The following is a 27,923-nucleotide window of genomic DNA, read 5'->3' as shown; positions in this document are numbered from 1 at the left end:
GAATTTTTGCATCTGTGTTCATCAGGGAGATTGGTCTATAATTCTCCTCTTTGGTGGGGTCTTTGTCTGGTTTTGGAATTAAGGTGATGCTGGCCTCATAGAATGAGTTTGGAAGTATTCCATCCCTTTCTATCTTTTTGAACAGCTTTAGTAGAGTAGGTATTGTTTCATCTTTAAATGTTTGATAGAATTTGTCTGGGAAGCTATCTGGCCCTGGACTTTTGTGTCTTGGGAGGTTTTTGATGACTGCTTCAATTTCCTCCCTGGGTACTGGCCTGTTCAGGTTTTCTATTTCTTCCTGTTCCAAATTTGGTAGTTTGTGGTTTTCCAGAAATGCGTCCATTTCTTTTAGATTGCCTAATTTCTAACTTATTGGCATATAGTTGCTCATAATATATTTTTTAAATTGTTTGTATTTCCTTGGTATTGGTTGTGAGCTCTCCTTTTTCATTCATGATTTTATTAATTAGAGTCTTTTCTCTTTTGTTTTTAATAAGGCTGGCTAATGGTTTATCTATCTTATTAATTCTTTCAAAGAACCAACTCCTGGTTTTGTTGATCTGTTCTACAGTTCTTCTGGTCTCTATTTCATTGAGTTCTGCTCGGATCTTTATTACCTCTCTTCTTTTGCTGGATGTAGGCTTCACTTGCTGTTCTTTCTCCAGTTCCTTTAGCTGCAAGGTTAGCTTGTGTATTTGAGTTTTTTTCCAGTTTTTTGAGGGATGCTTGTATTGCGATGTATTTCCCTTTTGGGACTGCTTTTGCCATATCCCAAAGATTTTGGGATCTTCATTCTCATTAGTTTCCATGAATCTTTTTAATTCTTCTCCAATTTCCTGGTTGACTCATTCATCTTTTAGCAGGATGGTCTTCAACCTCCACGTGTTTGAATTTCTTCCAAATTTCTTCTTGTGATTGAGTTCCAGTTTCAAAGCGTTATGGTCTGAAAATATGCAGGGGACAATCCCAATCTTTTGGTATCAGTTAAGACCTGATTTGTGACCCAGTATGTTGTCTATTCTGGAGAAAGTTCCATGCACTTGAGCAGAATTTGTATTCGGTTGCATTCGGATGTAAAGTTCTGTAAATGTCTGTGAAACCCATCTGGTCCAGTGTATCTTTTAAAGCTCTTACTTCTTTGGAGATGTTGTGCTTAGAATATCTGTCATTTGCAGAAAGCGCCGTGTTCAAGTCTCCCATAGTGTATTATTATCTAAGTATGTCTTACCTTTGGTTATTAGTTGATTGATATACTTGGCAGCTCCCACATTAGGGGCATAAATATTCATGATTATTAGGTCTTCTTGTTGGATAGATCCTTTAAGTATGATATAGTGTCCCTCTTCATCTCTTACTATAGTCTTTGGGATAAACTTTAATTTATCTGATATGAGCGTTGCTACCCCAGCTTTCTTTTGAGGACCATTTGAATGGTAAATGGTTCTCCAACCTTTTATTTTCAGTCTGTAGGCATCCTGGTCTAAAATGAGTCTCTTGTAGACAGCAAATAGATGGGTCTTATTTTTTTATCCAGTCTGAAACCCTGCATCTTTTGATGGGATCATTAAGCCCATTCACGTTCAGAGTTACTATTGAAAGATATGAATTTAGTGTCATCATAATACCTATTTAAAATAGCCTTTCAAGTTACACCCACAAAACTGAAGTTCAGATTTATTTGCATCTTTAGGTGTGCTCAGTGCTCAAGTTAAAATTATGAAGATAGCTTTATTCAACTTACTTATTTGGTTTCTAGTCTCCAGAAGTAGCCATCAACTATCCTTTCTTTCTCTGTACATGCATTCCACAGCTCCCATGAAGAGGCAGAGGTTATCTGCCTGTCTTATAAATCTGGGCTGGCCATGTGACTCATTTTGATCAATAGAATAGCAGAAGTGATGCTCTGGGACATATGAGTACAGACCTTATGAGACTAGTAGTTCCTATTTTCTGAATCTTGGAATCTAGCCAACATGCTATGAGAAGCCCAAGATACATGGAGGAGAACCAAGACATTGTGTTTGACAGCTCCAACTGAGCTCCCACACTACAGACAAAACTGACTGCCTGACATGAAAATGAGTAATCTTGGATATTGTAGACTAGTCAAGCACCTGGATGACTGTAGCTCTAATTGACATCACATGGAGCAAAAAACCCTACCCAGCTGAGTCCAGTCATCCCACAGAATAACCAGAGATAATAAAATGATTGTTATTTTAAGCAAGTAAGTTTTACAAAGCAGCAATACATAATTGAAGCAACCTTCATGACTCTAACAACAGAGATTATATGACTACTTCTACCATTATTTGGCCTATGGGTGAATTTTTGTCATTGCTACTCCACTGGGGATATAAGCAGTTCAAACTTTTGGGACTGATGAGAGCTAATATAACAAGTGAGTGGCAAAGATTTTCAAAATGTCAATATCATGGAATTTCTATTTGATCCTGACACTTCCTTTTATTCCATGTATATTAATGATGAGCCTGTGTTACTAATATTACTCTTTATGATGTTGGAAGATTATGTGATTGTCATAATGTTATAATTACTAAAATCTTCAGCATGTCTCAGTGGATAGTGCTATACCATGCATCGTTGAGCTATAGAAATGGTTTCACAGTAACAGGAACTTTCTAGCATTACAAAATCTTTGCTGCTATCTGTATTTAATTTGATTCTGTATTTGGCACTTATATAGTTAAATTATTACCTTAATGTATAAACCTTATATTGTTCATCCGAATGGCTTGCAATAGTTATTAGGCCTGAGAAAATTATGTTTGTCCCCTATATCTGAATGTATTCTTTCAACATAATGAGTGCCTCCTGTGAATTAGGAACAGTTAGGTATTTGGAACATAGAGATAAGACACCTCATTCCTGAAGTAGCTCATTGTCCAATACATGAGCAGAAAAATAACTAGTCAATACATATCAGTAAGAAATACACTTGGCTAAAAGTAACAGGAAACCTACCTAATAGCAACGTGAATAATTAAGAAATTTGTTCAGCTGGCATGAAATGTAAGGGAGTCAAGATTGGTGTGGCACCTACTGATGTCATCAAAAATGCAATGTCTTCTTGTCTCTTTTCTCTGCAAATTTTACTAGTAACTTTAATTCTCATAATGTCAAGAGGGTTGCTATGCATCCTAACATCAGTCTGTTCTATGAGGGAAGAAGTGAGATAGTGAAGACGTAGAGAAAGGTGAGGGAGAAGGAAGATTGGAACAGATGTTGAATGAGCCAGCCTACACCCTGCATGCTATGATGAACAGAGGATACAAGAAAAGCACATAACTCAGATTTGGAAGGTTGGGAATGAATTCCAAATAGATGTGAAACCTTAGCTGAGTGATGAAGTTGGAGTGGGAGTTAACCAAATCAGCAGGAGAGAAGGACACCCAAGACAGGATTAATATTGGACGTATGAAGGCAGGGGAAGGTGGCACCCATGTTGGGCATTCCTGGTTCACAGAGTACAAGTGTTCAGTGATAGCAGCTAAAGTTGGAGGGAGATGTTTAGGGCAAAACAGGCAGGGCCTAAAAGCTATATTAAGGAGTTTGGACTTTATCATGAAGGAAAGAGTGAATGTTTTGAATGTTTTTCAAGTATGGGATAGAACAATCAGATTGTGTTTAGAAAGTAGAAGGCAGGGACACCTGGGTGGCTCAGTGGTTGAGTGTCTGCCTTTGGCTCAGGGTGTGATCCCTCGGTCCTGGGATTGAGTCCCACATCAGACTCCCTGCATGGAGCCTGCTTCTCTCTCTGCCTAGGTCTCTGCCTCTCTCGCTCTGTGTGTCTCTCATGAATAAATAAAATCTTAAAAAAAAAAAAAAGCAGAAGGCAGATTTGTAGGTGACTGGAATTGCAGTCAGAAGGCTGTTGAACTAATCAAGACATCTTTAGTGATGGCGGTGTAGAGGAAAAGGTTTCGTATTTTAGATATTTTAAGAGAGAAGAATAGACATTTACTTGATAACTGATTCATCTTAAGGATAGAGAAGGTTTAACATTGATTCCAAGGCTTCTGGTTTAGGCACCGGAGGGTAATGGGGCCATTCATTGAGGCAATGAAGGTAAGAGGAGGAGCAAATGCCAGATAATGGGTGGATAGTTGAGACTTGAGCTTGAGCAGGGTCACTGACCCAGATCCAATTGCTAATATATGTCCTAACTAGTTCCTCTGCCTCCAGGCTTGTCCCTTTCAATCCATTCACCACACTGCCCCTTGAATATTTCAATTAAAATGCAAAGACAATGAAGTTCTTCCACTGTTTAATTAGTTTCATTGCAATATTATTATTATTTTTTTAAGATTTTATTTATTTATTCATGAGAACACACAGAGAGGATTGAGAGAGAGAGGCAGAGACACAGGCAGAGGGAGAAGCAGGCTCCATGCAGGGAGCCCAATGTGGGACTCGATCCCGGGTCTCCAGGATCACGACCTGGGCTGAAGGCGGCGCTAAACTGCTGAGCCATCCGGGCTGCCCGCAATATTATTTTTTCTTCGTGTGTTAATGAGCACATATTATGTGTCTGGTACTGAGCCAAGGGCTTTACGTGATGTATTTCATTTAATTCTCTTTCTTTGAGATAGACACTACAGCTATCTCCATTAAAAAGGGAGGGATCCCTGGGTGGCGCAGCGGTTTGGCGCCTGCCTTTGGCCCAGGGCGCGATCCTGGAGACTCGGGATCGAATCCCACGTCGGGCTCCCAGTGCATGGAGCCTGCTTCTCCCTCTGCCTGTGTCTCAGCCTCTCTCCTCTCTCTGTGTGACTATCATAAATAAATAAAAAAATTAAAAAAAAAAAAAAAAGGGACTCGGAGAGGTAAAGTAACTTCCCAAAAGTTCCTTACCTTTAAGCACCAGAGCTGGGTTTTAAACTCATGTCTGGTTTGACTGCAGAGCTTGTGTTGTTAATCACTATAATACATTATCTTTCATGCTTAAATGTGTAGAGTGCTCCATCCCTTCAAAGTACTCTTACAATGCATGATCTACTATCTATTTCCTCCTAACATTTATACAAGGTCATATGAATAGGTATTTTTGTAATTGTATAGGCAAGGAAATCAAAACACAGAGATAATCAAAGATTCCAATTTCTCATTAATTAATCTACCCATCTAGTCTGTAAGTATTTATGGTAGAGATACTGATGAGGGTAATTAAAGTGTAAAGGGTTTAAATGACTTACTCAAGGCTCACTGACCACTTAACCATAACAGCAGAGAGTAGACCAGAACCTCTGGGTTTCCAGGTCTGTGTTCTTGAGGGAAGGGGAAAATTACTTTCAAACTTCTGGAGAACTTAGCAAGGGCTTGGCTTGGATCAGGACTAAAAACAGACTCAAAGTGTCCACCTCTTGCCCCCTAGCCTCCTTAAGGTTGATTTTTAGGATGGACGTCAAGGACCTAATGCTAAGTGAAATAAGTCAGTCAGAGAAGGACAAATATGGTATGATTTCATTCATATGCAGAATTTCAGAAACAAAACAAATGAACAAAGAAAACAAGAGACAAGTAAAAAGCCAGACTCTTAAACACGGAGAACAAGCTAGTGGTTGCCATAGCAGAGAGGTAGGTGGGAGGATGAGTGAAATAGATAAGGGGATGAAGAGTACACTTGATGAGCACTGAACCATTACAGAGTTGTATCATCGTATTGTACACTTGAAACTAATCTAACACTGTATGTTAATTATTTTTTAAAAATGAAGGAGTAGGGATCCCTGGGTGGCGCAGAGGTTTGGCGCCTGCCTTTGGCCCAGGGCACGATCCTGGAGACCCGGGATCGAATCCCACGTCGGGCTCCCGGTGCATGGAGCCTGCTTCTCCCTCTGCCTGTGTCTCTGCCTCTCTCTCTCTCTGTGTGTGTGACTTTCATAAATAAATAAAAAAAATAAAAATTTAAAAAAAAAAGAAGGAGTTAACAAAGATAAAGATAAGAGACCCTCCCCCAGAATAGAAAATCCATCTTAGGAGAGCAGGGGAAGTTATCCCCAGGACTAAGACTTCCCAATGTGCCTGTTGTGCAGCAGGTTGGGAGAGCAATCTCTTGAGACCAGAGCAGAAGTCTTCAAGAGAAATTTTCTAAGAAGTAACATTAACTGAATATATTGAGATGAGAATTACACAGCTAGGGAAGTTTGAGGGTAGATTAGTGGTACATTAAAAAAAGTTCTGGCATTCAGAAGATGTTCAACTATCAGATTTGCTCTGTGTGGCTTCATTCTGTAGGTAGAAGGAAGAGGAATCTCCGCTCAATATGAGATTTAAAAAGAATGATGATTTCTGTTAAGAATGAGACAGAATTTCCCAGAGAGGTTGTAAGCTCCTCTTTCCCCTTACCACACAGTCAAATAGGATCCATAGCCACAGGGGCTATGCCCATCCTAAATAATGGGTGCTGCCTCCCCTGCTGCCAGCAATGGGATTCATTCCAAATTAACTCTTTGCTTTTTTGAGTCTTTGCATCACTTACTCAGATTCAGACTCTTAGGAGGGCCATCTGATTTGCTGAGTATATGTCACATGCCCTTGTTCTTGTTGCTGGGAAGCTGGGTAAGAAAATAGCTGCACCTCCTTCAGACAACACAGAAAAGAAGCAGTTGACCTTTAAAGTTTTTCCAAGTCTAAGAAACTGTGATTCCATGGGTTTTGGTGTATCATTCTGTCACAGATCCACATGTTACCACAGGGGTTAGTGCAGTTGTAGACATTTTAACTAATACCATGGCTTTAATAATAACTTCAAATTCAGACTTCTTTTCCTTTTTCATCTTGCAGAACACCATTAGTTATTTTCTAACTTACAACCATAAAGGTGGAAGAGGGCATATGTGGCCAACTGTGACTGGTGCTGGGCAAAAGCCAACTGTCCACCTTCCAAGCTTTCTTACAGCATAGCATTATACTGGTAAATTTACCAGCATCTGGTCTTCAGTTTTACATTTCCGGAAAGACCGTTTTATCTGTGCTACAGAATTAATCTGAGTCATGGAGATTGACTTTCACTCATTAAACTCACAAGAAAAGCCAATATTCTAATTAGTTAATTTATAATGAGAAATAAAATGTTCAAGCACACCAGTCATATCAGCCTAACAAAAGCATTCTTGCTTGGTAAAAAGAAGGCAAATTATAATCAAAATGTTGTTCAGAGTGTTTGGAATCAGAACAAGGTGAGTTAGTTATAAGATTACAATGATCGATGGCCTTAGACTCTGATTACCTGATAATAGGACTCTTTCAGTTAAGTAAAAAAATGTACAATTAAAATTTTGAGCCAAACGGAGGTTTTATTAAAAGAGTTTGTTTTTTTAAAATATTTTATTTATTCATGAGAGACACACAGAGAGAGGCAGAGACACAGGCAGAGGGAGGAGTAAGCAGTTTCTACACAGGGAGCCTGACATGGGACTCAATCCCGGGTCTCCAGGATAAGGCCCTGGGCTGAAGCAGCGCTAAACCGCTGAGCCACCAGGGCTGCCCATATTAAAAAGAGTCTGAATTACCACATGGAACTCTGGAAAAGTCCCTGGAAGAACTGAACTTTGGAAACTACTGGAATTGGGACCAGGATTCTCTTTCCTTTGGCTTTCTTTTCTCCCTTTGAGGAGAGGGACTTTACATCCCAGGGTTCTTAACACAAGACAATGACTGACCCTTTCTCATTCAACTGTAGTAAGAAATTCCATGGTAGAACGCTGATGGAATCTGAGCTGGACCTATCAGCTGTGGGTAGTGATGGAGTGGTACAGCAGGGTACTGGACATTTTGCACAGGCTTGTTTAAGATGATTTCAGACAGGGCAGCCCTAGTGGTTTAGTGCCGCCTTCAGCCTAGGGTGTGATCCTGGAGACCCAGGATCGAGTCCCATGTCGGGCTCCCTGCATGGGGCCTGCTTCTCCCTCTGCCTGTGTCTCTGCCTCTATCTCTCTCTCTGTGTTTCTCGTGAATAAATAAATAAAATCTTTAAAAAAAAAAAGATGATTTCAGACAATGAGCTAACGTAATAGTTGGCTCTCGTAAATCCGATTGGAACACTGACTTTGGTATATTGCCGCTCTGCTCCCAGAATCTCCCAGAGGGGTCTGTTTATGAGCCAGAACACTTCTTCCTCATGCCTAGAACCCATACCATACCTTCCTTAATTTTCTCATCTCTGGCTTTCATGAGTTTCTCTGAAGGCCATTTCTCTTCTAATGAACTTATTCTTTCATTATATTCTTTATTTGGCTATAGCCTTCAGCTGATATCTAAAAGGAAGATACCTATGTTGATTTTCCATAGCTTTATTTTCAAGAGACTATCTTGTTTCAAATTGGATGAAATATATCACTTAAAGATTTTTGCCCCGGGGTGCCTGGGTGGTTCAATTGGGTAACCATCTACCTTTGGCTCGGGTCCTGATCCCAGGTCCCTGGGATCAAGCCCTGCTTTGAGTAGGGGGCTCCCTGCTCACCAGGGGAGTCTGCTTCTCCCTCTCTTGCTGCCCTTCCCTCTGCTTGTGCACTCTCTATCTCTCAAATAAGTAAAATCTTTCAAAAAAAAAAAAAGATTTTTGCCATCTGAATTTAATCTTATTTAGATTTAATCTGAATTATTATTCAGATTAAAAAGTGGAAGAGGGAGGGGTGATTACAAATGGTTTATAACTGACTGTCATTCAGTATTGTAAAAGTTTCCATTTTGTTGAACCACATTGCATTTTCAGAAAGATCACTGAATATTTTAACCTTCCACCTTTATTTACTTTGAGTTCTTGTAGTAAATCTATATATTTTTATATTCTGATTTTATTTTTATTGCTTTATGCATTTGATTAATTTCTCAGGGCCTTCCTTGTATCAGACTCTGTGCTGGGAGGTGATAATAAAGAGAGGGAGAATGGCTTGAGCTTGGGTAGAATGGGTTTCTGCCTGCTTTAAGTGCATTGAGAGATGCCCAATGCCACCTTGCAAATTTGCCTGCCCAGAGCAACACTCTATTTGATGGGTATAATGATAATTATACCATTTGAGTCATAACTTTGGAGGAGAATAGGGTAGGGAAACAATTTCACTGTCACCTATTAACACAAACATTTTAAGATTATGGGATATTTCCATATAAAATACTCTTCAGACATCCATCTACTTATTACCCAGTTATAATGTAAGTTAATATTTTTGCCATATTTGCTTATTTTTTTTTAGAAAGACAATTTATGATGACTTACAGAGTCATCCAATATATCCACCATATTGATGGACATTAACTCCCAATTTTTCACTGTTACCAATAAAGCTACATTGAATATCTTTATATATGTCTCCTTAAGTATATATACAAGGATTTCTTAATACACAGAAATATAATTGCTGGTTATTTAGATATATGCACCTTCAATTTTGTAAGATGTTGCCATGAGTGGTGTATAAATATGCTTATGCTTTCGTACCCTTATAAACATTGTAGAGATTTTTAATTTTCACCAAATGGATATAAAATGGTACCTTGTTTAACTTTGCATTTTCTACTGAATTTAAGACAATTTTCAGACTGAATTTGCTTTCAAGTATTTGATGGCCATTTCATTTTCTTCTACTGTGAACTGACTATAGCCTTAGGCCATTTTCCCATAGGCTTTTATTGATTTCTAAGAATTTTTTGTTTATTCTGGATACTAATATTATTTCACTTAATTTTATAATTATCTTCTTTTTGTCTATGACTTCTCTTGTAACACTGTTTATGGTGTCTTTTGATCAATAGAAATTTTAAATTATAATTTAATCAACAGTCATACATAAAATGTCAGATCGTAAACCTTTTAGAAATTATACATATACACACATGTATGTATATGTAGCATATATTGAGTTGTCATCCATAAATAAAAGGCTATTTTATATCCTTCAGCAAATATTGTAATTTTTGTCATAAATATCTTTTAAATCTTCTGTTAGATGTATTCCTACAGGAACATTAGAGATTTTATTGCAGTTATAAATGAGACATTTCACTTTAATTATACTTTCTAATTTCTTGTTGCTGGTATTTGGGTATGCTATTTTTGTATATCGATCTTGTATCCAACAACCTTCATGAAACTTGCCTGTTGCTATGATTTGTAGATTCTCTTGGATTATTTTTAATATAGACAATCTTATCATCTGTGGAAGATGAAAATTTTGTTTCTTCCATTCCAGTTATTACACTTATGCTTCTCCTTCTTGTTTTACTACATTTTCTCAAATCTCCAGTATATAGTACAGAATCCAGTTCATTGAATAGAAACACTGATGAAGGATTTCTGTGATTATTTGGGAATGTTTCTGGAGATGGTTTTCATCAGCTTAGTTTTGATTCTCGTTTACTGTTTTCTTCTTATAGTAATGTTGCACTTCTCTGTTCATTTTAAGTATGTTGAATTTTCCTGGACTAGCAGCAATCAGGTAATTCTGAGGAGGGGCAATGAGATGTTTAAGCAGTTTTCTCAAACTCTTAGTTCAAGAGTGCCCTCTACTGTTGGAACAGTGAAGTGAACTTTATTTCATTAAGGGTATCTTTTTTGAAAGTGTGATGCTTCTAGGACCCTTAATTTTGGAACTTGAGTTTTTATTTTTCTTTACCTTGCTAATTGTCTCCCAATTTCCCAGGGACAGCACCTTCCAAGACTGCCACTGTGATCTTGAATACTATCCAGGCCTCTTTCTTGAAAAGCCAACCTTCAGATCCTCTAGTCTCAAACTTCTCTCGGTATTGTCTCATCAGGGAAGGATGCCTTGCTTTCTGGGGGTGATGCACCTCTGTGTTCCATCCCCATTATGAACTTGCCACCTTCTCTCGTGTAATCCCCACCTGATTTTGCTCCAGAATGGGCTCTGGATCGGGTGTTACTGATTCTGAATTGTTCTCTCACCTACATATAAACTGAAATTTGTAGTCTTCTCTAGCCACTGTTATACTCTGGGCATGGGCATTATATGATTTTTATTTGCTTTTGCTGTTGATCTATATGGTTTGGGAGGATATATGTAGGTATGGGTTAAAGGAACCAAAGGACCTAGGAATGTATAGCATCTTGTCCTAACTATGGATTTATCATTTTATCTTTGTGATTCTGACATTTTTTAACATATATTCTACATGTTGTTAGGTTTATTGACTGATACTTGTTCCTTTAATCAGTAGATAATCTTTATAACTAATAACTTTTGACTCAAAGTCAATTACATATGATATTAATATAAGAACACTAACTTAATTTGGGTTAATATTTTCTGGATATGTCTTTTTATATGCTTCTACTTTCAAACTTCCTTTGAAAATAATTTTATTCTAGGTATAGAAGTATAGAATTGTACTATATAATACATATTGACATTCAGTTTAAGTCTGAGAAATACTTTCACTGATGAGTTTAACCCCCCTTTACTTTCATTGTGATTGCAAATTTTTATTTTATGATTTTGTCTTATGAGCAGAAATTACTTTTCTTTCTTCCTCTTATTCTCCTTTCCCTTTTTTTATTAGATGGATCCTTCAAAAAAATATTTGCTAGTTTGAAAATTACACTTCTAATTTTTGTTCTCCTAGTACCCAGTGCTTATTTAAAAAAAAAAAAAAAAAGACCTTCTTCATTCATGAGAGACAGAAGCAGGCTCCACGCAGGGAGCCTGATGTAAGGCTCAATCCCAGGACTCCAGGATCACACCCCCAGCTAAAGACAGGCGCTAAACCACTGAGCCACCCAGGGAATCTCTGAGTAGCTAGTGCTTAAACTTGAGTCTACATCAGCATCACCTAGTGGTCTTGTTAAAACACAGACTCCTAGGCCCTACCCCCAGTTTTCTAATTCAGCAGATTAGGGATAGGTCCCATTTGTTTGTATTCCTAATAAGTTTCCAAGTAATGCTAATACTATTACTCTGGAAACCACACTTCAAAAGCTTAACAGGAACTGGTGGTTACCACTAGGTAAAATATTAGCACCTGTACCCAATGAGTTTGACTTCCTTGTTATTTTGGAATTCTTTTACTTGCTGAATTCTCTTTCCCAGTAGCATAGCCATGAATTAAAATGTTTAAATTTCCTTGTGCCCAATATTTTTAGGTGTGCAGTTCTCAGACAAATTTCTTTGATTGTCCCGTAATATTGCCAGAAACAGAGCTGTATTTATTTTGTTTATTTCTCATAGAAAACAATTTCTTTCCCACCCTGAGTTCCAAATAGAGAAGCTTTCTTGCAAGTTTCTCTGGATTGATAGCTGGAGTTTCTTTGGTTTCTTCTGTTTGAGAGTACAGACTTTATAGGCTTCTGGCTGTAAGTAGTAGTTCTTTGTCTTCTGTGAAACCAAGGCCATGTCTCTAGCCCTTCATATGCAGTTCAAGCTCTAGCTTCTCACTTTGGCACATCATCTATGGCTTCCCATTCTAGTGAGTATTCTCTTCATTTCTAGTACGTTAGGGTTTCCCTTTGGAGCTTAGCTGTGCTTGTAGACTTGGGTGAGGGAGGATTTATTTATTCAGTACTGCTATGTGTTTAATGGGGTGGAAGTTGGGAAAGATATATAATCTCAGTCTACCTGGTTACCTTATGTTATCTTTTTCATATGTCATCTAGCAGAGAACATGGAGCATAGAGTCAAAAAGATTTGAAGGACAGAAAGTAGATGGTAAAGAGAATCCCAAAAGTCTGGAATGCACTTACTCTCAGGGACTTGGCATTGGTAGCATATCATTAGTAAGGAGAGTAGTGAGTGGTACTGAATTGGAAGTAATGGAAGGATGGGCATCCTGTGGTGGTAGGTAATGCTATGAACAAGGTCTGGGACATTGCAGGTTTTAAGAATTTTATTAGGGGCCAATTGTCCTTGAAATTTTTTTATTTCATGTAAAGTATATAAGACTAAACATTTTAAGTGTCATTCTCCTCTCAAATATTGACTTATCCTTCATAGGTATGCATTGACAACATATGCTGAAGAATATGCTCCACCATATGCCTATCAGCCACTTGTGAGTATAAAATGGCTGAAAAGCCTTATTCTAATACTTACTTATGTACTTAACATGATTCTTTACATCTAGTGTAAAGACTGGTACAATAGTCGAGCTTGGGAAGAAAGGACAAATTGCTGAGATTCATGATATTTTATATTTATTTAGAGATATTAGCTATTTGTGGGAGTAAATGGAATGTTTTATGGTTATGATTTATTTTTGGAAGTTTATAGATTTCAGAAAGGAAATATTGCAGTGTCCAGAATATGTTATTTTCTTCCTCATCTTGTTTTATTCTCCCTTTCCTTGAATTCAATTTATGTGGAATAAAACCCTACCTTTCTAGTCGTTTGTATTGCACTGATACATAAAAGTAAGTGGTTTAATTTAGCTCTGGGAGATGCATGTGTTGATAAAATATGTCCAGTTTATAACTTCATTTTACTTGTACTTAAAAAAATTATACAACAGAAACAAAATAAGGCTGCTTCCTCTTAGTCTCGACTGGTACAATGGGTAAGAGATTTAACTATTGAAAAAGAGGAGGAAATAGTCATCTTTATTTTAAGAGCATATGATTATCTTCCTAGGAGAACTAAGATATTAAACTGAGAAGTAGCCCAGCTAGCTCAGTCAGTAGAGCATGAGACTCTTAAACTGAGAAGTAATTAGAAGAAATAAGACCATTTAGTTAGGCAATTGAATACAAAATAAGTATATCAAAAACAATCTTTGCTTCCTATCAGCACTAACTGTTTAGTAAACGATAAAAGAAAAAAACACGAATTACTATAGCAACAGAAATTTCAAATACTTTTGTGAAGAAAATTCTAAATCAAATAAAGATCAATGAAGAAGATGTGGTAGTTTGTCTCCAAAGATGATGGCCTTTCCACAAGCCCCTTCCCCGGGACAAGGTGACTGAAGCTCCACCTTTTGAATCTGAGCTGTCAGGTAACTGATTTGATCAATAGAACATGACAATAGTGACACTATGGCAGGTCTAGGCTAGATTGAAGAACACTGCTTCCAAGTCTTGGAGCCCTGAGCTACCATGTAAGAAATCCAGGCTACTCTACTGGGAGGAGAGGCCATGAGGAGGAACACTGATGAGCCTGGTTCATGAATGAGGAAGCCTTGAGCATCCAGCCTCGATGAGCCTGAACTACAGCTCCAGCTGCTATCTGACCACAACCCATGAGAGATTCCAGGAAGATAACAATAAATTCTTGTTTGAAGCCATTAAGTTTATTTTTAAAAATGTACTCTCAAAGATAACTGAGACAGAAATCTTGACTGCAAGGAAATAACCATTTTAGAAGACTGGAAAACTAAATTAATTATGAATTAAATTCATAAATGTAATTATATTAAAAATCCCAATGGATTTTGTTTTCTATTAGAACTCTAATTATAAGAGTTACTTGAAAGAATAAACTGATGAGAGTAATCAAAAGTTTTTGAAATCATCATAAAACCAACTTAGTGAAGTATAAGATTCATGACACTATACTAAATTTTGTGTTCTTATTTATTTTTTCTCATTTAAAAAGAACATTTAAACCATAAAGAAAGCAAATATGATAAATTATGGATTAATGCCTGATAGGTAAAGAATTTATACATATTGGCAGGAAAATTGTTAAGACACTAGAGAAAGAGCAAAGGACAATATATAGATAATTTACAAAATAAGAAATGTAAGTAACTAGCTAATACATATAGGGAAAACCCCAACTGACAAATTAATAAAAAATGTGAATTAAAACAATAAAACATTTTCTGCTACTAAAATTGGCAATATTTTTAAAAATAATAATATTTAAAGAGTAAAGATGGGATGAAATGAGTACTTTTATTTGTTCCCAGGAAGACTGTAAATTGCTTTAATCCTTCTGGAAAGGAATCTGGCAATACGTATCAAGATACTATTTGATCTAATTTTCCTTTTAAGGGATCCCTGGGTGGCGCAGTGGTTTGGCGCCTGCCTTTGGCCCAGGGCACGATCCTGGAGACCCAGGATCGAATCCCACATCGGGCTCCCGGTGCATGGAGCCTGCTTCTCCCTCTGCCTGTGTCTCTGCCTCTCTCTCTCTCTCTCTCTCTGTGTGACTATCATAAATTAAAAAAAAAAAATAATAATTTTCCTTTTAAGAGACTTCCTCAGAGAAAAATAACTACGAATAAAATTTATATCCAAGGATACTCATCACTGAATTATTTGTAATGGCAAAACTTGGAAAGTATCTAATGTTTTAGCATTAACAGTAGTACTATTAAATATGTTATAATTGTGTGATGAGATATTTTGTAGCCTTTATAATGTTCATTGATGTGTTCTGATAAATCCTGATTTAAGGTTAAGAAAAACATTAGGATACAAAATTGTATACATATAAAATGTATTGTATTAGTATAATATATAAATATCATATATGTATAAACTAGGTAAAAATATAGAGGAAAAAAACCTGAAGAAACTGTCAAATGCTAGTAAGGTTGGCCAATGGATGGTGAAATTCTAGATGATTTCTTCATCTTTACACAGTTTAGAATTTTCTAATACAACAAGCATGATTGCTTATATTCTGAAAAACCACAAGGAAACAAATATATTTTTTAAAAATGCAATTCAGGCCCATTTCCTTACATACATGGGATCTGGCTGCATCCCTAAGTTGCAAGACACATAATTAAAAACCCATGTCAAAGGACTAATTTCTCCACAGAAGTAAAGGCAAAGAACGTGAGATATATTCTCAAGGTGCATAAATCTTTGGCCATTGTGTTGTATATTCATGCTTTTAATTTTTTTAGCAATACTTCTAACGTTTCTCATGTTGCTTGTTTCCACATTAATAGCACAACACACCATGGCAGTTATTTGGCTTTATTTAGAGTTTTGTTCATTCACCTTCAAGTTCTTTGCCAAAGTAATTGATATTGAGGCATGTTTTTTAGCACTGCTCCTAGCACCCCCATTCAATGAATGCTTATGTTGTTACATTGTTATAGGATACCAAAAAAATTAAATCATAATAACAGCAAATGGTTAAATAATAGTAGAATAGTGACTGAACTCTGACATAAAAGTTACTGTGCACATAAATAAGTGTATGATTCATAAAATATTGACAAAAGAAAGAGAATATTTTTTTCTTGCTAGAGACTTCACCGTGTGGACTTAGCATAAATACAGTACACCATTTTCAGGCTATCATGTTTGCAATTTTGGAGTTCCTGAAGAAATCTAAAAATATTTGGGCTCATATTTCAAATATTTTGCATGAATTGAAACTATTAATTTTTATATTATCATTTTTAATATTTTTAAATTAATATTTGCACAAAGTGGGATAGTGTTATAGGAATTCTAAAGTGAATGCAAGTTATCATCCCATAGCTCTAGACATGAGTAAATAAATACAGAGTATTAGAAAGCTATGGTATCATTTTTAAGGAGAGAAATGAAAGAGAATTACAAGCTATTTCCTTGAAACTCCACCTCTTAAGTTGGATATTTATTATGGCTCGCCTCAATTTCAGCAAGATACCTTCTCTTTTTTTTTAAAATAAATTTATTTTTTATTGTTGTTCAATTTACCAACATACAGAATAACACCCAGTGCTCATCCTGTCAAGTGCCCCCCTAGTGCCCATCACCCATTCACCCCCACCCTCCTCCCCTTCCACCACCCCTAGTTTGTTTCCCAGAGTTAGGAGTTTTTATGTTCTGTCTCCCTTTCTGATATTTCCCACACATTTCTTCTCCCTTACCTTATATTCCCTTTCACTATTATTTATATTCCCCAAATGAATGAGAACGTACAATGTTTGTTCTCCAATTGACTTACTTCACTCAGCATAATACTCTCCAGTTCCATCCACGTTGAAGCAAATGGTGGGTATTTGTCATTTCTAATGGCTGAGTAATATTCCATTGTATACATAAACCACATCTTCTTTATCCATTCATCTTTTGATGGACACTGAGGCTCCTTCCACAGTTTGGCTATTGTGGCCATTGCTGCTAGAAACATTGGGGTGCAGGTGTCCTGGCATTTCATTGCATCTGTATCTTTGGGGTAAATCCCCAACAGTGCAATTGCTGGGTCGTAGGGCAGGTCTATTTTTAACTCTTTGAGGAACCTCCACACAGTTTTCCAGAGTGGCTGCACCAGTTCACATTCCCACCAACAGTGTAAGAGGGTTCCCTTTTCTCCGCATCCTCTCCAACATTTGTGGTTTCCTGCCTTGTTAATTTTCCTCATTCTCACTGGTGTGAGGTGGTATCTCATTGTGGTTGTGATTTGTATTTCCCTGATGGCAAGTGATGCAGAGCATTTTCTCATGTGCTTGTTGGCCATGTCTATGTCTTCCTCTGTGAGATTTCTCTTCATGTCTTTTGCCCATTTCATGATTGGATTGTTTGTTTCTTTGGTGTTGAGTTTAATAAGTTCCTTATAGATCTTGGAAACTAGCCCTTTATCTGATACGTCATTTGCAAATATCTTCTCCATTCTGTAGGTTGTCTTTTAGTTTTGTTGACTGTATCCTTTGCTGTGCAAAAGCTTCTTATCTTGATGAAGTCCCAATAGTTCATTTTTGCTTTTGTTTCTTTTGCCTTCGTGGATGTATCTTGCAAGAAGTTACTGTGGCCGAGTTCAAAAAGGGTGTTGCCTGTGTTCTCCTCTAGGATTTTGCTAGAATCTTGTCTCACATTTAGATCTTTCATCCATTTTGAGTTAATCTTTGTGTATGGTGAAAGAGAGTAGTCTAGTTTCATTCTTCTGCCTGTGGATGTCCAATTTTCCCAGCACCATTTATTGAAGAGACTGTCTTTCTTCCAATGGATAGTCTTTCCTCCTTTATCGAATATTAGTTGACCATAAAGTTCAAAGTCCACTTCTGGGTTCTCTATTCTGTTCCACTGATCTATGTGTCTGTTTTTGTGCCAGTACCACACTGTCTTGATGACCACAGCTTTGTAGTACAACCTGAAATCTGGCATTGTGATGCCCCCACCTATGGTTTTCTTTTTTAAAATTCCCCTGGCTATTCGGGGTCTTTTCTGATTCCACACAAATCTTAATTAAAATAATTTGTTCTAACTCTCTGAAGAAAGTCCATGGTATTTTGATAGGGATTGCATTAAACGTGTAAATTGCCCTGGGTAACATTGACATTTTCACAATATTAATTCTGCCAATCCATGAGCATGGAATATTTTCCATCTCTTTGTGTCTTCCTCAATTTCTTTCAGAAGTGTCCTATAGTTTTTAGGGTATAGATCCTTTACCTCTTTGGTTAGGTTTATTCCTAGGTATCTTATGCTTTTGGATGCAATTGTAAATGGGATTGACTCCTTAATTTCTCTTTCTTCAGTCTCATTGTTAGTGTACAGAAATGCCACTGACTTCTGGGCGTTGATTTTGTATCCTGCGACGCTACCAAATTGCTGTATGAGTTCTAGCAATCTTGGGGTGGAGACTATTGGGTTTTCTATGTAGAGTATCATGTCATCAGCAAAGAGGGAGAGTTTGACTTCTTCTTTGCCAATTTGAATGCCTTTAATGTCTTTTTGTTGTCTGATTGCTGAGGCTAGGACTTCCAGTACCATGTTGAATAGCAGTGGTGAGAGTGGACATCCCTGTCTTGTTCCTGATCTTAGGGGAAAGGCTCCCAGTGCTTCCCCATTGAGAATGATATTTGCTGTGGGCTTTTCGTAGATGGCTTTTAAGATGTTGAGGAATGTCCCCTCTATCCCTACACTCTGAAGAGTTTTGATCAGGAATGGATGCTGTATTTTGTCAAATGCTTTCTCTGCATCTAATGAGAGGATCATATGGTTCTTGTTTTTTCTCTTGCTGATATGATGAATCACATTGATTGTTTTATGAGTGTTGAACCAGCCTTGTGTCCCAGGGATAAATCCTACTTGGTCATGGTGAATAATTTTCTTAATGTACTATTGGATCCTATTGGCTAGTATCTTGTTGAGAATTTTTACATCCATGTTCATCAGGGATATTGGTCTGTAATTCTCCTTTTGGTGGGGTCTTTGTCTGGTTTTGGAATTAAGGTGATGCTGGCCTCATAGAACGAATTACTCCATCTCTATCTTTCTAAACAGCTTTAGTAGAATAGGTATGGTTTCTTCTTTTAAACGTTTGATAGAATTCCCCTGGGAAGCCATCTGGCCCTGGACTTTTGTGTCTTGGGAGGTTTTCGATGACTGCTTCAATTTCCTCCCTGGGTATTGGCCTGTTCAGGTTTTCTATTTCTTCCTGTTCCAGTTTTGGTAGTTTGTGGCTTTCCAGGAATGTGTCCATTTCTTCTAGATTGCCTAATTTATTGGCGTATAGCTGTTCATAGTATGTTTTTAAAATCGTTTGTATTTCCTTGGTGTTGGTAGTGATCTCTCCTTTCTCATTCATGATTTTATTTTTTTTTATTTTTATTTATTTTTATTTATTTTTATTTTTTTATTTTTTTATTTTTTATTTATGATAGGCAAACAGTGAGAGAGAGGCAGAGACACAGGCAGAGGGAGAAGCAGGCTCCATGCACCGGGAGCCTGATGTGGGATTCGATCCCGGATCTCCAGGATCGCGCCCTGGGCCAAAGGCAGGCGCTAAACCGCTGCGCCACCCAGGGATCCCCATGATTTTATTAATTTGAGTCTTCTCTCTCTTCTTTTAATAAGGCTGGCTAATGGTTTATCTATCTTATTAATTCTTTCAAAGAACCAACTCCTGGTTCTGTTGATCTGTTCCACAGTTCTTCTGGTCTCGATTTCGTTGAGTTCTGCTCGAATCTTTATTAACTCTCTTCTTCTCCTGGGTGTAGGATCTATTTGCTGTTTTTTCTCTAGCTCCTTTATGTGTAAGGTTAGCTTTTGTATTTGAGTTCTTTCCAGTTTTTGAATGGATGCTTGTATTGCGATGTATTTCCCCCTTAGGACTGCTTTTGCTGCATCCCAAAGATTTTGAACGGTTGTATCTTCATTCTCATTAGTTTCCATGAATCTTTTTAATTCTTCCTTAATTTCCTGGTTGACCCTTTCATCTTTTAGCAGGATGGTCCTTAACCTCCACGTGTTTGAGGTCCTTCCAAATTTCTTGTGATTTAGTTCTAATTTCAAGGCATTATGGTCTGAGAATATGCAGGGGACGATCCCAATCTTTTGGTATCAGTTCAGACCCGATTTGTGACCCAGTATGTGGTCTATTCTGGAGAGAGTTCCATGTGCCCTTGAGAAGAATGTGTATTCAGTTGAGTTTGGATGTAAAGTTCTGTAGATATCTGTGAAATCCATCTGGTCCAGTGTATCATTTAAAGCTCTTGTTTCTTTGGAGATGTTGTGCTTAGAAGACCTATCGAGTGTAGAAAGCGCTAGATTGAAGTCACCAAGTATAAGTGTATTGTTATCTAAGTATTTCTTCACTTTGGTTATTAATTGATTGATATATTTGGCAGCTCCCACATTCGGGGCATATATAGAGGATTGTTAAGTCCTCTTGTTGGATAGATCCTTTAAGTATGATATAGTGTCCCTCTTCATTTCTCACTACAGTCTTCGGGGTAAATTTTAGTTTATCTGATATAAGGATGGCTACCCCTGCTTTCTTTTGAGGACCATTCGAATGGTAAATGGTTCTCCAACCTTTTATTTTCAGGCTGTAGGTGTCCTTCTGTCTAAAATGAGTCTCTTATAGACTCAAATAGATGGGTCCTGCTTTTTTATCCAGTCTGAAACCCTGCGCCTTTTGATGGGGTCATTAAGCCCGTTCACATTCAGAGTTACTATTGAGAGATATGAGTTTAGTGTCATCATGATATCTATTCAGTCCTTGTTTTTGTGGATTGTTCCACTGAACTTCTTCTTAAAGGGGAATTTTAAGAGTCCCCCTTAAAATTTCTTGCAGAGCTGGTTTAGAGGTCACATATTCTTTCAGTTGCTGCCTGTCTTGGAAGCTCTTTATCTCTCCTTCCATTTTGAATGAGAGCCTTGCTGGATAAAGTATTCTTGGTTGCATGTTCTTCTCATTTAGGACCTTGCTTATATCCGCCAGCCCTTTCTGGCCTGCCAGGTCTCTGTGGAGAGGTCTGCTGTTACTCTAATACTCCTCCCCATAAAAGTCAGGGATTTCTTGTCTCTTGCTGCTTTAAGGATCTTCTCTTTATCTTTGGAATTTTCAAGCTTAACTATTAAATGTCGAGGTGTTGAACGGTTTTTATTTATTTTGGGGGGGGGGGGTCTCTCTATTTCCTGGATCTGAATGCCTGTTTCCCTTCCCAGATTAGGAAAGTTTTCAGCTAGAATTTGTTCAAATACATATTCTGGCCCTCTGTCCCTTTCGGCGCCCTCGGGAACCCCAATTAAATGTAGGTTTTTCTTCCTCAGGCTGTCGTTTATTTCCCTTAATCTATCTTCATGGTCTTTTAATTGTTTGTCTCTTTTTTCCTCAGTTTCCCTCTTTGCTATCAACTTGTCTTCTATGTCACTCACTCGTTCTTCCACCTCGTTAACCCTCGTCTTTAGGACTTCTAGTTTGGATTGCATCTCATTCAATTGATATTTAATTTCTGCCTGATTAGCTCTAAATTCTGCAGTCATGAAGTCTCTTGAGTCCTTTATGCTTTTTTCTAGAGCCACCAGTAGCTGTATAATAGTGCTTCTGAACTGGCTTTCTGACATTGAATTGTAATCCAGATTTTGTAACTCTGTGGGAGAGAGGACTGTTTCTGATTCTTTCTTTTGAGGTAAGGTTTTCTTTCTAGTCATTTTGCTCAGTGCAGAGTGGCCAAAAGCAAGTTGTATTGGGAAAAGGAGAAAACGAGAGGAGAGAAAGAAGGAAAGAAAAGAGAAAAAAAGAAAAAAGGAAGAAAAAAAGAAAAAAAAGAGAAGAAAAAAAGAAAAGAAAGAAAGGGAAAAAAGGGTCGGGGAAGGAAACAAATCAAAAAGCACAACAAAAACAAACAAAAAAACCCCAAAAAAACACGGGGGAGTATCTTCTGATTCTGTATACTTTAAGTCCCTTGACTTCCGCTGGAACTTGTCCGTCTAGCTGGTGTTCTGGAGGAGGGGCCTGTTGTGCTGATTTTCAGGTGTTAGCACCTGGGGGAGCTGCTCTGCCCCCGTCTGGCGTGAGGCCCCAGGAGGAACAGCCCCAGTGGCGGGGCCAGCTCCGGAGCCCTGGATTCAGCCCCCGCAGTAGCTCCGGAGCTCTCCGTCTGCAGGGCCTGGAGGCTCCGGGGTGGGGCCGCTGATCTGCTCAGCTCGGGCAGGAGCGTCCTTGCTGTCCTGGGCCCTCCCGGCCTCTGCCTGTCCCAGGGGGGAGGCCGGATCCTGGGCTGTGTCCCGGCGCCCAGTGCTCCCGGCCTGCTCTGTTGGATTCGCGCTCCCGCCCCGCAGCCCCTCCACGGAGCCGCCGCCCGAGCCCCTCTGAGCTGCTCCCGGGTCCAGCCGTGCGCGTGCTGCAGTCTTTTAGGGAGCTCGGCCGCTGGGTATGGCGCACTCTCCCTGGCGCGCAGGTGTCTGTTAGTGTCCCCGGGAGCCCGAGGGCATCCCCGCCCCTCCTGGGTCCTGCTCCAACTCCCTGAGAGCCCCTTTCCGCCCGGGAAGGTCGGTGCAGATCCTGCTCCTCCGGCCGGGGCTCTCCTGTCCTGGGGACACTCGCCGCGGCCTCAGCCCGGCTCCTCGCGGGGCCCCTCACCCTTGGAGGCCTTTTGTTTCTTTATTTCTTTTTACCCCATCTTCCTACCTTGATAGAAGCGCGAACTCTTCTCACTGTAGCATTCCAGCTGTTCTCTCTTTAAATCTCAGGCCGAATTAATAGATTTTCAGGATACTTTGAAGGTTATCTAGGTAATTTGGTGGGGACAGGTGATTTGGAGACCCTACTCTTCCGCCATCTTGCCCCTCAAGATACCTTCTCTTAAAAGCTTCCCCATCCTTATCTCAAATAACCAAAATGAGGAAAAGTTAGAGAGAGGGTACATTAGACAATTGGTCCAAGGCTGCCTGTTTAAAGGATACATAAGCTTTTAGGAGAAGGGACAAGTGAGCTGAGTTTAATGATGGAGACTTGACTGACACACTCAGGATGAGTAAGGAAAAGAATTAATTCAGGCAGAAAGCAAACTCAGGAAGTTGAAGAGTCAAAGGAATGAGAATGTTGAGAAAAAACAAACCAAAACAAAACAAAAAACCCAAGCATGGCAATAGTAAAGAGGTGTGAGAGCTGGAAGAATTAGAGGTAATGAGCAAAGGAGATATATGGGAATTTATTGGAATTTCAGATGTAGAACAATTCTGGGGAATGATAGAACCCAGGATGTGGACATGGGACTGAATTTCTATAACGGAATCAAAGCCATTGACTTGAGAGAATGAAAAAAAAAATGGTAAGCCAGAGTGTTGGCTGGATTGTAAATAAGGCTGTTGGAAATCAACCTACAGGACAGCAGGAAAGAAAGGTAATGCCAAGGACTGAATCAATCAAATGACCACGCTCTCAGTGGGAGCATTTTGGAGTTTAACAGCTCTTCCCAGTCATGCAGCTGCCATTTGGGTACATCTGATTGGTCATTATCAAGGGTGAGGTGCCATTTTATTTTCCTAAGTAGAGCAGCCCGTTGAATTATCTTTCCAGACATAGGGGTAGCTTGAACCCCCAAAATGTTCTATATCTTAGTTCACTCAGAGACAGAAAGCTGAGGAAGTTTTTAATAGAGAATTATGTTTTAAAGCTGGCATGGATTCCAAACTAACTTTGAGGAATCCCTGCCATGTTGCACAGTAAGTATGATGAGGAGCTGTATGTATTTAACATTATTCTCTGCAAAAGCAGGATTGACCTGTCCTAGCACTGGGGCTCAATGCACTGGTACAGTTATAGTATTTTTAAAATACTATATTTCTGTGCTGATGGGAAATTTTCTCTCACTTTGAGTTCCCCAGAATCCTGCTTCCTGAGTGGCCCTGGCCCCTTGCCTGGTCTCCTAGGACCCAGGACTGCATTGTGACTTCCTGGACCCTGGGATTTTTGCCATCATGGGCTCCTTCTTCCATCAAAACAAAACAATATAGGTTGTACAACTGCATTGGTCAAAAGACCAATATAATCCAAGTTGGATCATATTTACTTTTGGTGGCAGGGGGTGGACTTAAAAGCGTGTTAAAGAAATATATTTCTTAGGCCATTTGTTTTCTTGCCTATTTATTACTATATTATTGTATTTTACGGCCGTGTTCTATGACCATGTTATTATTAACCCTCTTGAAATTATTATCAATGTACGAATGGGTGTTTTTAAAAATTTTATTTAAATTCAATTAGCCAACATAGAGTATATCATTCGTTTCAGATGTAGTATTCAATAATGGGTGTTATTACACAAAATTAAAGCATACAATACTCATTTTTTTTCCTGGGAAGTACTTTTGGAGTTTTATATGTACCTTATTTTAAGCAAAACTTTCTGTATAATAGCTACCATCAGTTCCTGCCCTAAGATGTCTATGAATATTAAATGGCTCACAACATTTCCTGGCTTAGCTATGCGTTGCTACCATTTAATAGAGTTAGTTTTTCAAAACGGCATCTGCATTTTTTATTATGGTTAAATATACATAATATAAAATTTACAATTCAACCCTTGTTTAGTGTAGAATTTAGTGGCACTAAGTACTTTCACACTAGATGCATCCTGAAAATTCTGATTTTAAAGAAATGGTGGGTCCCCAAAAGTACTGTGGGCTCTATGCCCTAGGCTTCCTGTGCTTCATGGTTGAGTGGGCCCAATCTCGACCTTCTGGAAGTTTAATACTTGCCTGATAAGTTGCCTCTAGGACTTGCTCAGTCTGAGTGACTGTACTGATTGGTAAATACTTTGAATATCATTCAAGACCAGAATGCACCTTGGCTAGGAGTCAGAGGTGGACAGCATCTTTAAGAGCCTTTTATTGTTCAGTTAGGCTCATTCACATGCAGGAATACCCCAAAGGCTGGAATTGCCTTTAGTTTTTTGCTTCCTGGGAAGGGATGTCGACCAGGGCCCTTAAAAAGAAGAGGAGGGAAAGAATGACTTGCTGAAAACATCCCAAAACTGAGACAGAAAGTGAATCTAAAACAGGTTGGGAACTAGGGATGGTGGAAGGGGAGGAGGGTGGGGGTGACTGGGTGGCGGGCACTGAGGGGGGCACTTGACGGGATGAGCACTGGGTGTTATTCTGTATGTTGGCAAATTGAACACCAATAAAAAATAAATTTATTATTACAAAAAATAAAATAAAAAAAATAAAACAGGTTGGGGGTTCTGTAGGAAGTATCACTTCTCTGAACTGAATTAGCTTTGGTTCCCTCTTCTTTTCAAAATCTTCTCTTTGTATCTTTGCTCCATTCTGTACCCCTATGATCTTCCATAATTTCACTCCGTATACAGTCCTTTTCTTTTTCAGGTTCTCTTTTAAAAACATAACAACAACAACAACCACAACAACAAAATAATAACATGCAAAGCTGTACCATCTAAATTGGCCACATGGAATAATCTCATATAAGCATTTAGTCCAGAATAAGAGTGTAGTGTTTTAACTAGATAATGTCCCAGGTTCAATGATGTGTTTTTTATGACTTTTATTTTAGAATTTGCCTTGAATCTTAACATATCTATTGTTTAATTTTCTCTTTTTTGTCCTATTAATGTTCTAATTCAGTATCTACTGAACAAAGAATAATGGCCATTTGCTGAATATCCTTGTTTATCTTATTATATTGACTGTTGACCAAAATAAGAAAGAGTTTTAGATTATTCTGCAAATGAATAGGGGTGGGAGGTGAATTTAGAGAAGAGAGAAGGGCTCATGGGGCTCTCCCTAATGTTTTTTTGGTTTATGTCAGGGTGTTCTAATATATAGCTGTTAGCCAACCACAGGAAAAGCTATTACTTGGGCTCAGAAAGAAATGGTGGCTTTCTTCAATCTAAAACAAGGCCTGAAAGATTGCATTTTGTGTTATATGTGTGTGCTGACTTTATACATATACACATAGAATGATTTTGTACCTTATGGGCAAAACAGTTCTGGTTCTGAGTCTTATGGTGTTCTGCCAGCATTAAGGGACTACATTTCCTAGGCCCCAATGGCAATTTTAGGACATGCTGGCATTTGCTTATATAGCTCCACAGGGCTTCACAGCTTCTTACATCCCACAGGTTGGGATACAAGAGCATTTGCTTATTGAGGGGAATATATAGTTGCTAGTAGGTAAGAGAAAGGAAGGAAGGAAGGAAGGAAGGAAGGAAGGAAGGAAGGAAGGAAGGAAGGAAGGAAGGATCTCTTTCTCTCTGTCAACACACACACACACATATATACTCATATATACAGAGTTCATCCTTGAATAATGTGGGAATTGGGGGCACTGACCACCCCCCACGCAGTCAAAAATCCACATACAATTTTTGACTCACCTAAAATTTAACTACTACTGTTGAACTTAACTACTACTGTTGAACAGAAGCCTCAATGATAGCATAAACAGTTGATTGACACATTTTGTTGTGTGTATTATATACTGTATTATTATAATAAAGTAAGCTAGAAAAAAGAGAATGTAATTAAGAAAATCATAAGGAAGAGAAAATATATTTACAGTGCTGTACTATATTTATTTTTTTTAAATCTGTCTATAAATAGACCTGCACAATTCAGACCCATATTGTTCAAGGGTCAACTCTTGTCCCAAACATATAGAAAATAGAATAGGAGATAGATATGATAGATAGATAAGTAGATATTCTTTGTATGTATGTATGTATCTATCTCTCTATCTTTTTTTTAAGATTTTATTTATTTATTTCTGAGAGAGACAGAGACACAGGCAGAGGGAGAAGCAGGCTCCCAGTGGGAAGCCTGATGTGGGACTCAATCCCAGGACCCTGGGATCACACCCTGAGCCGAAGACAGACGCTCAACCACTGAGCCACTCAAGCGTCTCTATCTATCTATCTATCTATCTATCTATCTATCTATCTATCTATCTATCTATCTATCTAACATCTATCTATCTATCCATGTATCCATGTATCCCATGTATCCATTTGTCTATCTATCTCCTATTGGTTCTGTCTCTCTGGAGAACTCTCAACAATATAGAAATAATCATCTTTATGAGCATTCTGGCTCTCAGATTTTACTATTAAGTATTTGAGGTGATTTGATTCTTTCTCATTGATCCTGTCCCATCCTACTAGTATTTATTTATGATTGCATAATGTTTTTGATGAAGGACTTTAGCAAACATTTAATTTGAGTCTACTTAAAAATTAGGGAATGTATTTTAACTCCTGATAACCTCATATATCACCAACAGTTGAGAAATTGTGATCTTAATTCTTAGGAAACTCAGATTTTCAAGTATTGTTCTGTGTTGTGTCCTTTTAATAGAAAGCACTCTGTTTTCTCTAAAACTATGCTTTCATTTTATATTGCCTTCTGAAGCTAAGTAACTATGATTTTCTTTTGTTTCTGGGTCAAGCCATAAAAGCTTAGTTCTAATTTCTTTCTTTTAATTATGTTTAACTTCTACAGCGAACATATATGACTTCTGTAGAGAAGAAAAAATGTAAAAATTGAGAACCTTGGGCCTCAAATTTATAACTAACCATGCCATTATAAGTATGAAATAGTGGCAATTGCCCTTGCATGATGTAGACTAAGGAATAAGAAAAATGATATTTATTTTTTCTATGATTAAAGTGATAGGACCAATAAAAATTCATGTATTAAAAAGAAAAATGTGTCAGTAGCTAAAGTTTAATACTGTATTGTGTAGTTTGTCTGATATTGTTTAAATTCAGCTTGGTTTGTGATATGGTTATTCATATACATCTCCATATTTTTCTTT

At 38.1% G+C, this 27,923-nt stretch overlaps 1 protein-coding gene across 8 annotated transcripts in view; it reads left to right on the top strand.

Moving 5' to 3' along the window:
* Positions 1-27,923, top strand: part of C1H9orf135 (chromosome 1 C9orf135 homolog) — a 141,275-nt gene that overhangs the window by 102,723 nt on the left and 10,629 nt on the right. For all 8 annotated transcript variants that reach the window (XM_038527128.1, XM_038527129.1, XM_038527127.1 and 5 more), the window contains one exon: positions 12,969-13,026. In XM_038527128.1, coding sequence (XP_038383056.1) covers positions 12,969-13,026 — 58 coding nt within the window. The remainder of the gene's footprint in view (positions 1-12,968; positions 13,027-27,923) is intronic.

Source organism: Canis lupus, chromosome 1 (genome assembly GCF_011100685.1).
Source record: "Canis lupus familiaris isolate Mischka breed German Shepherd chromosome 1, alternate assembly UU_Cfam_GSD_1.0, whole genome shotgun sequence".
NCBI lineage: Eukaryota > Metazoa > Chordata > Mammalia > Carnivora > Canidae > Canis > Canis lupus.
Note: the sequence above shows the minus strand (reverse complement) of the source record. Positions and strands in the feature narration are given on the sequence as shown.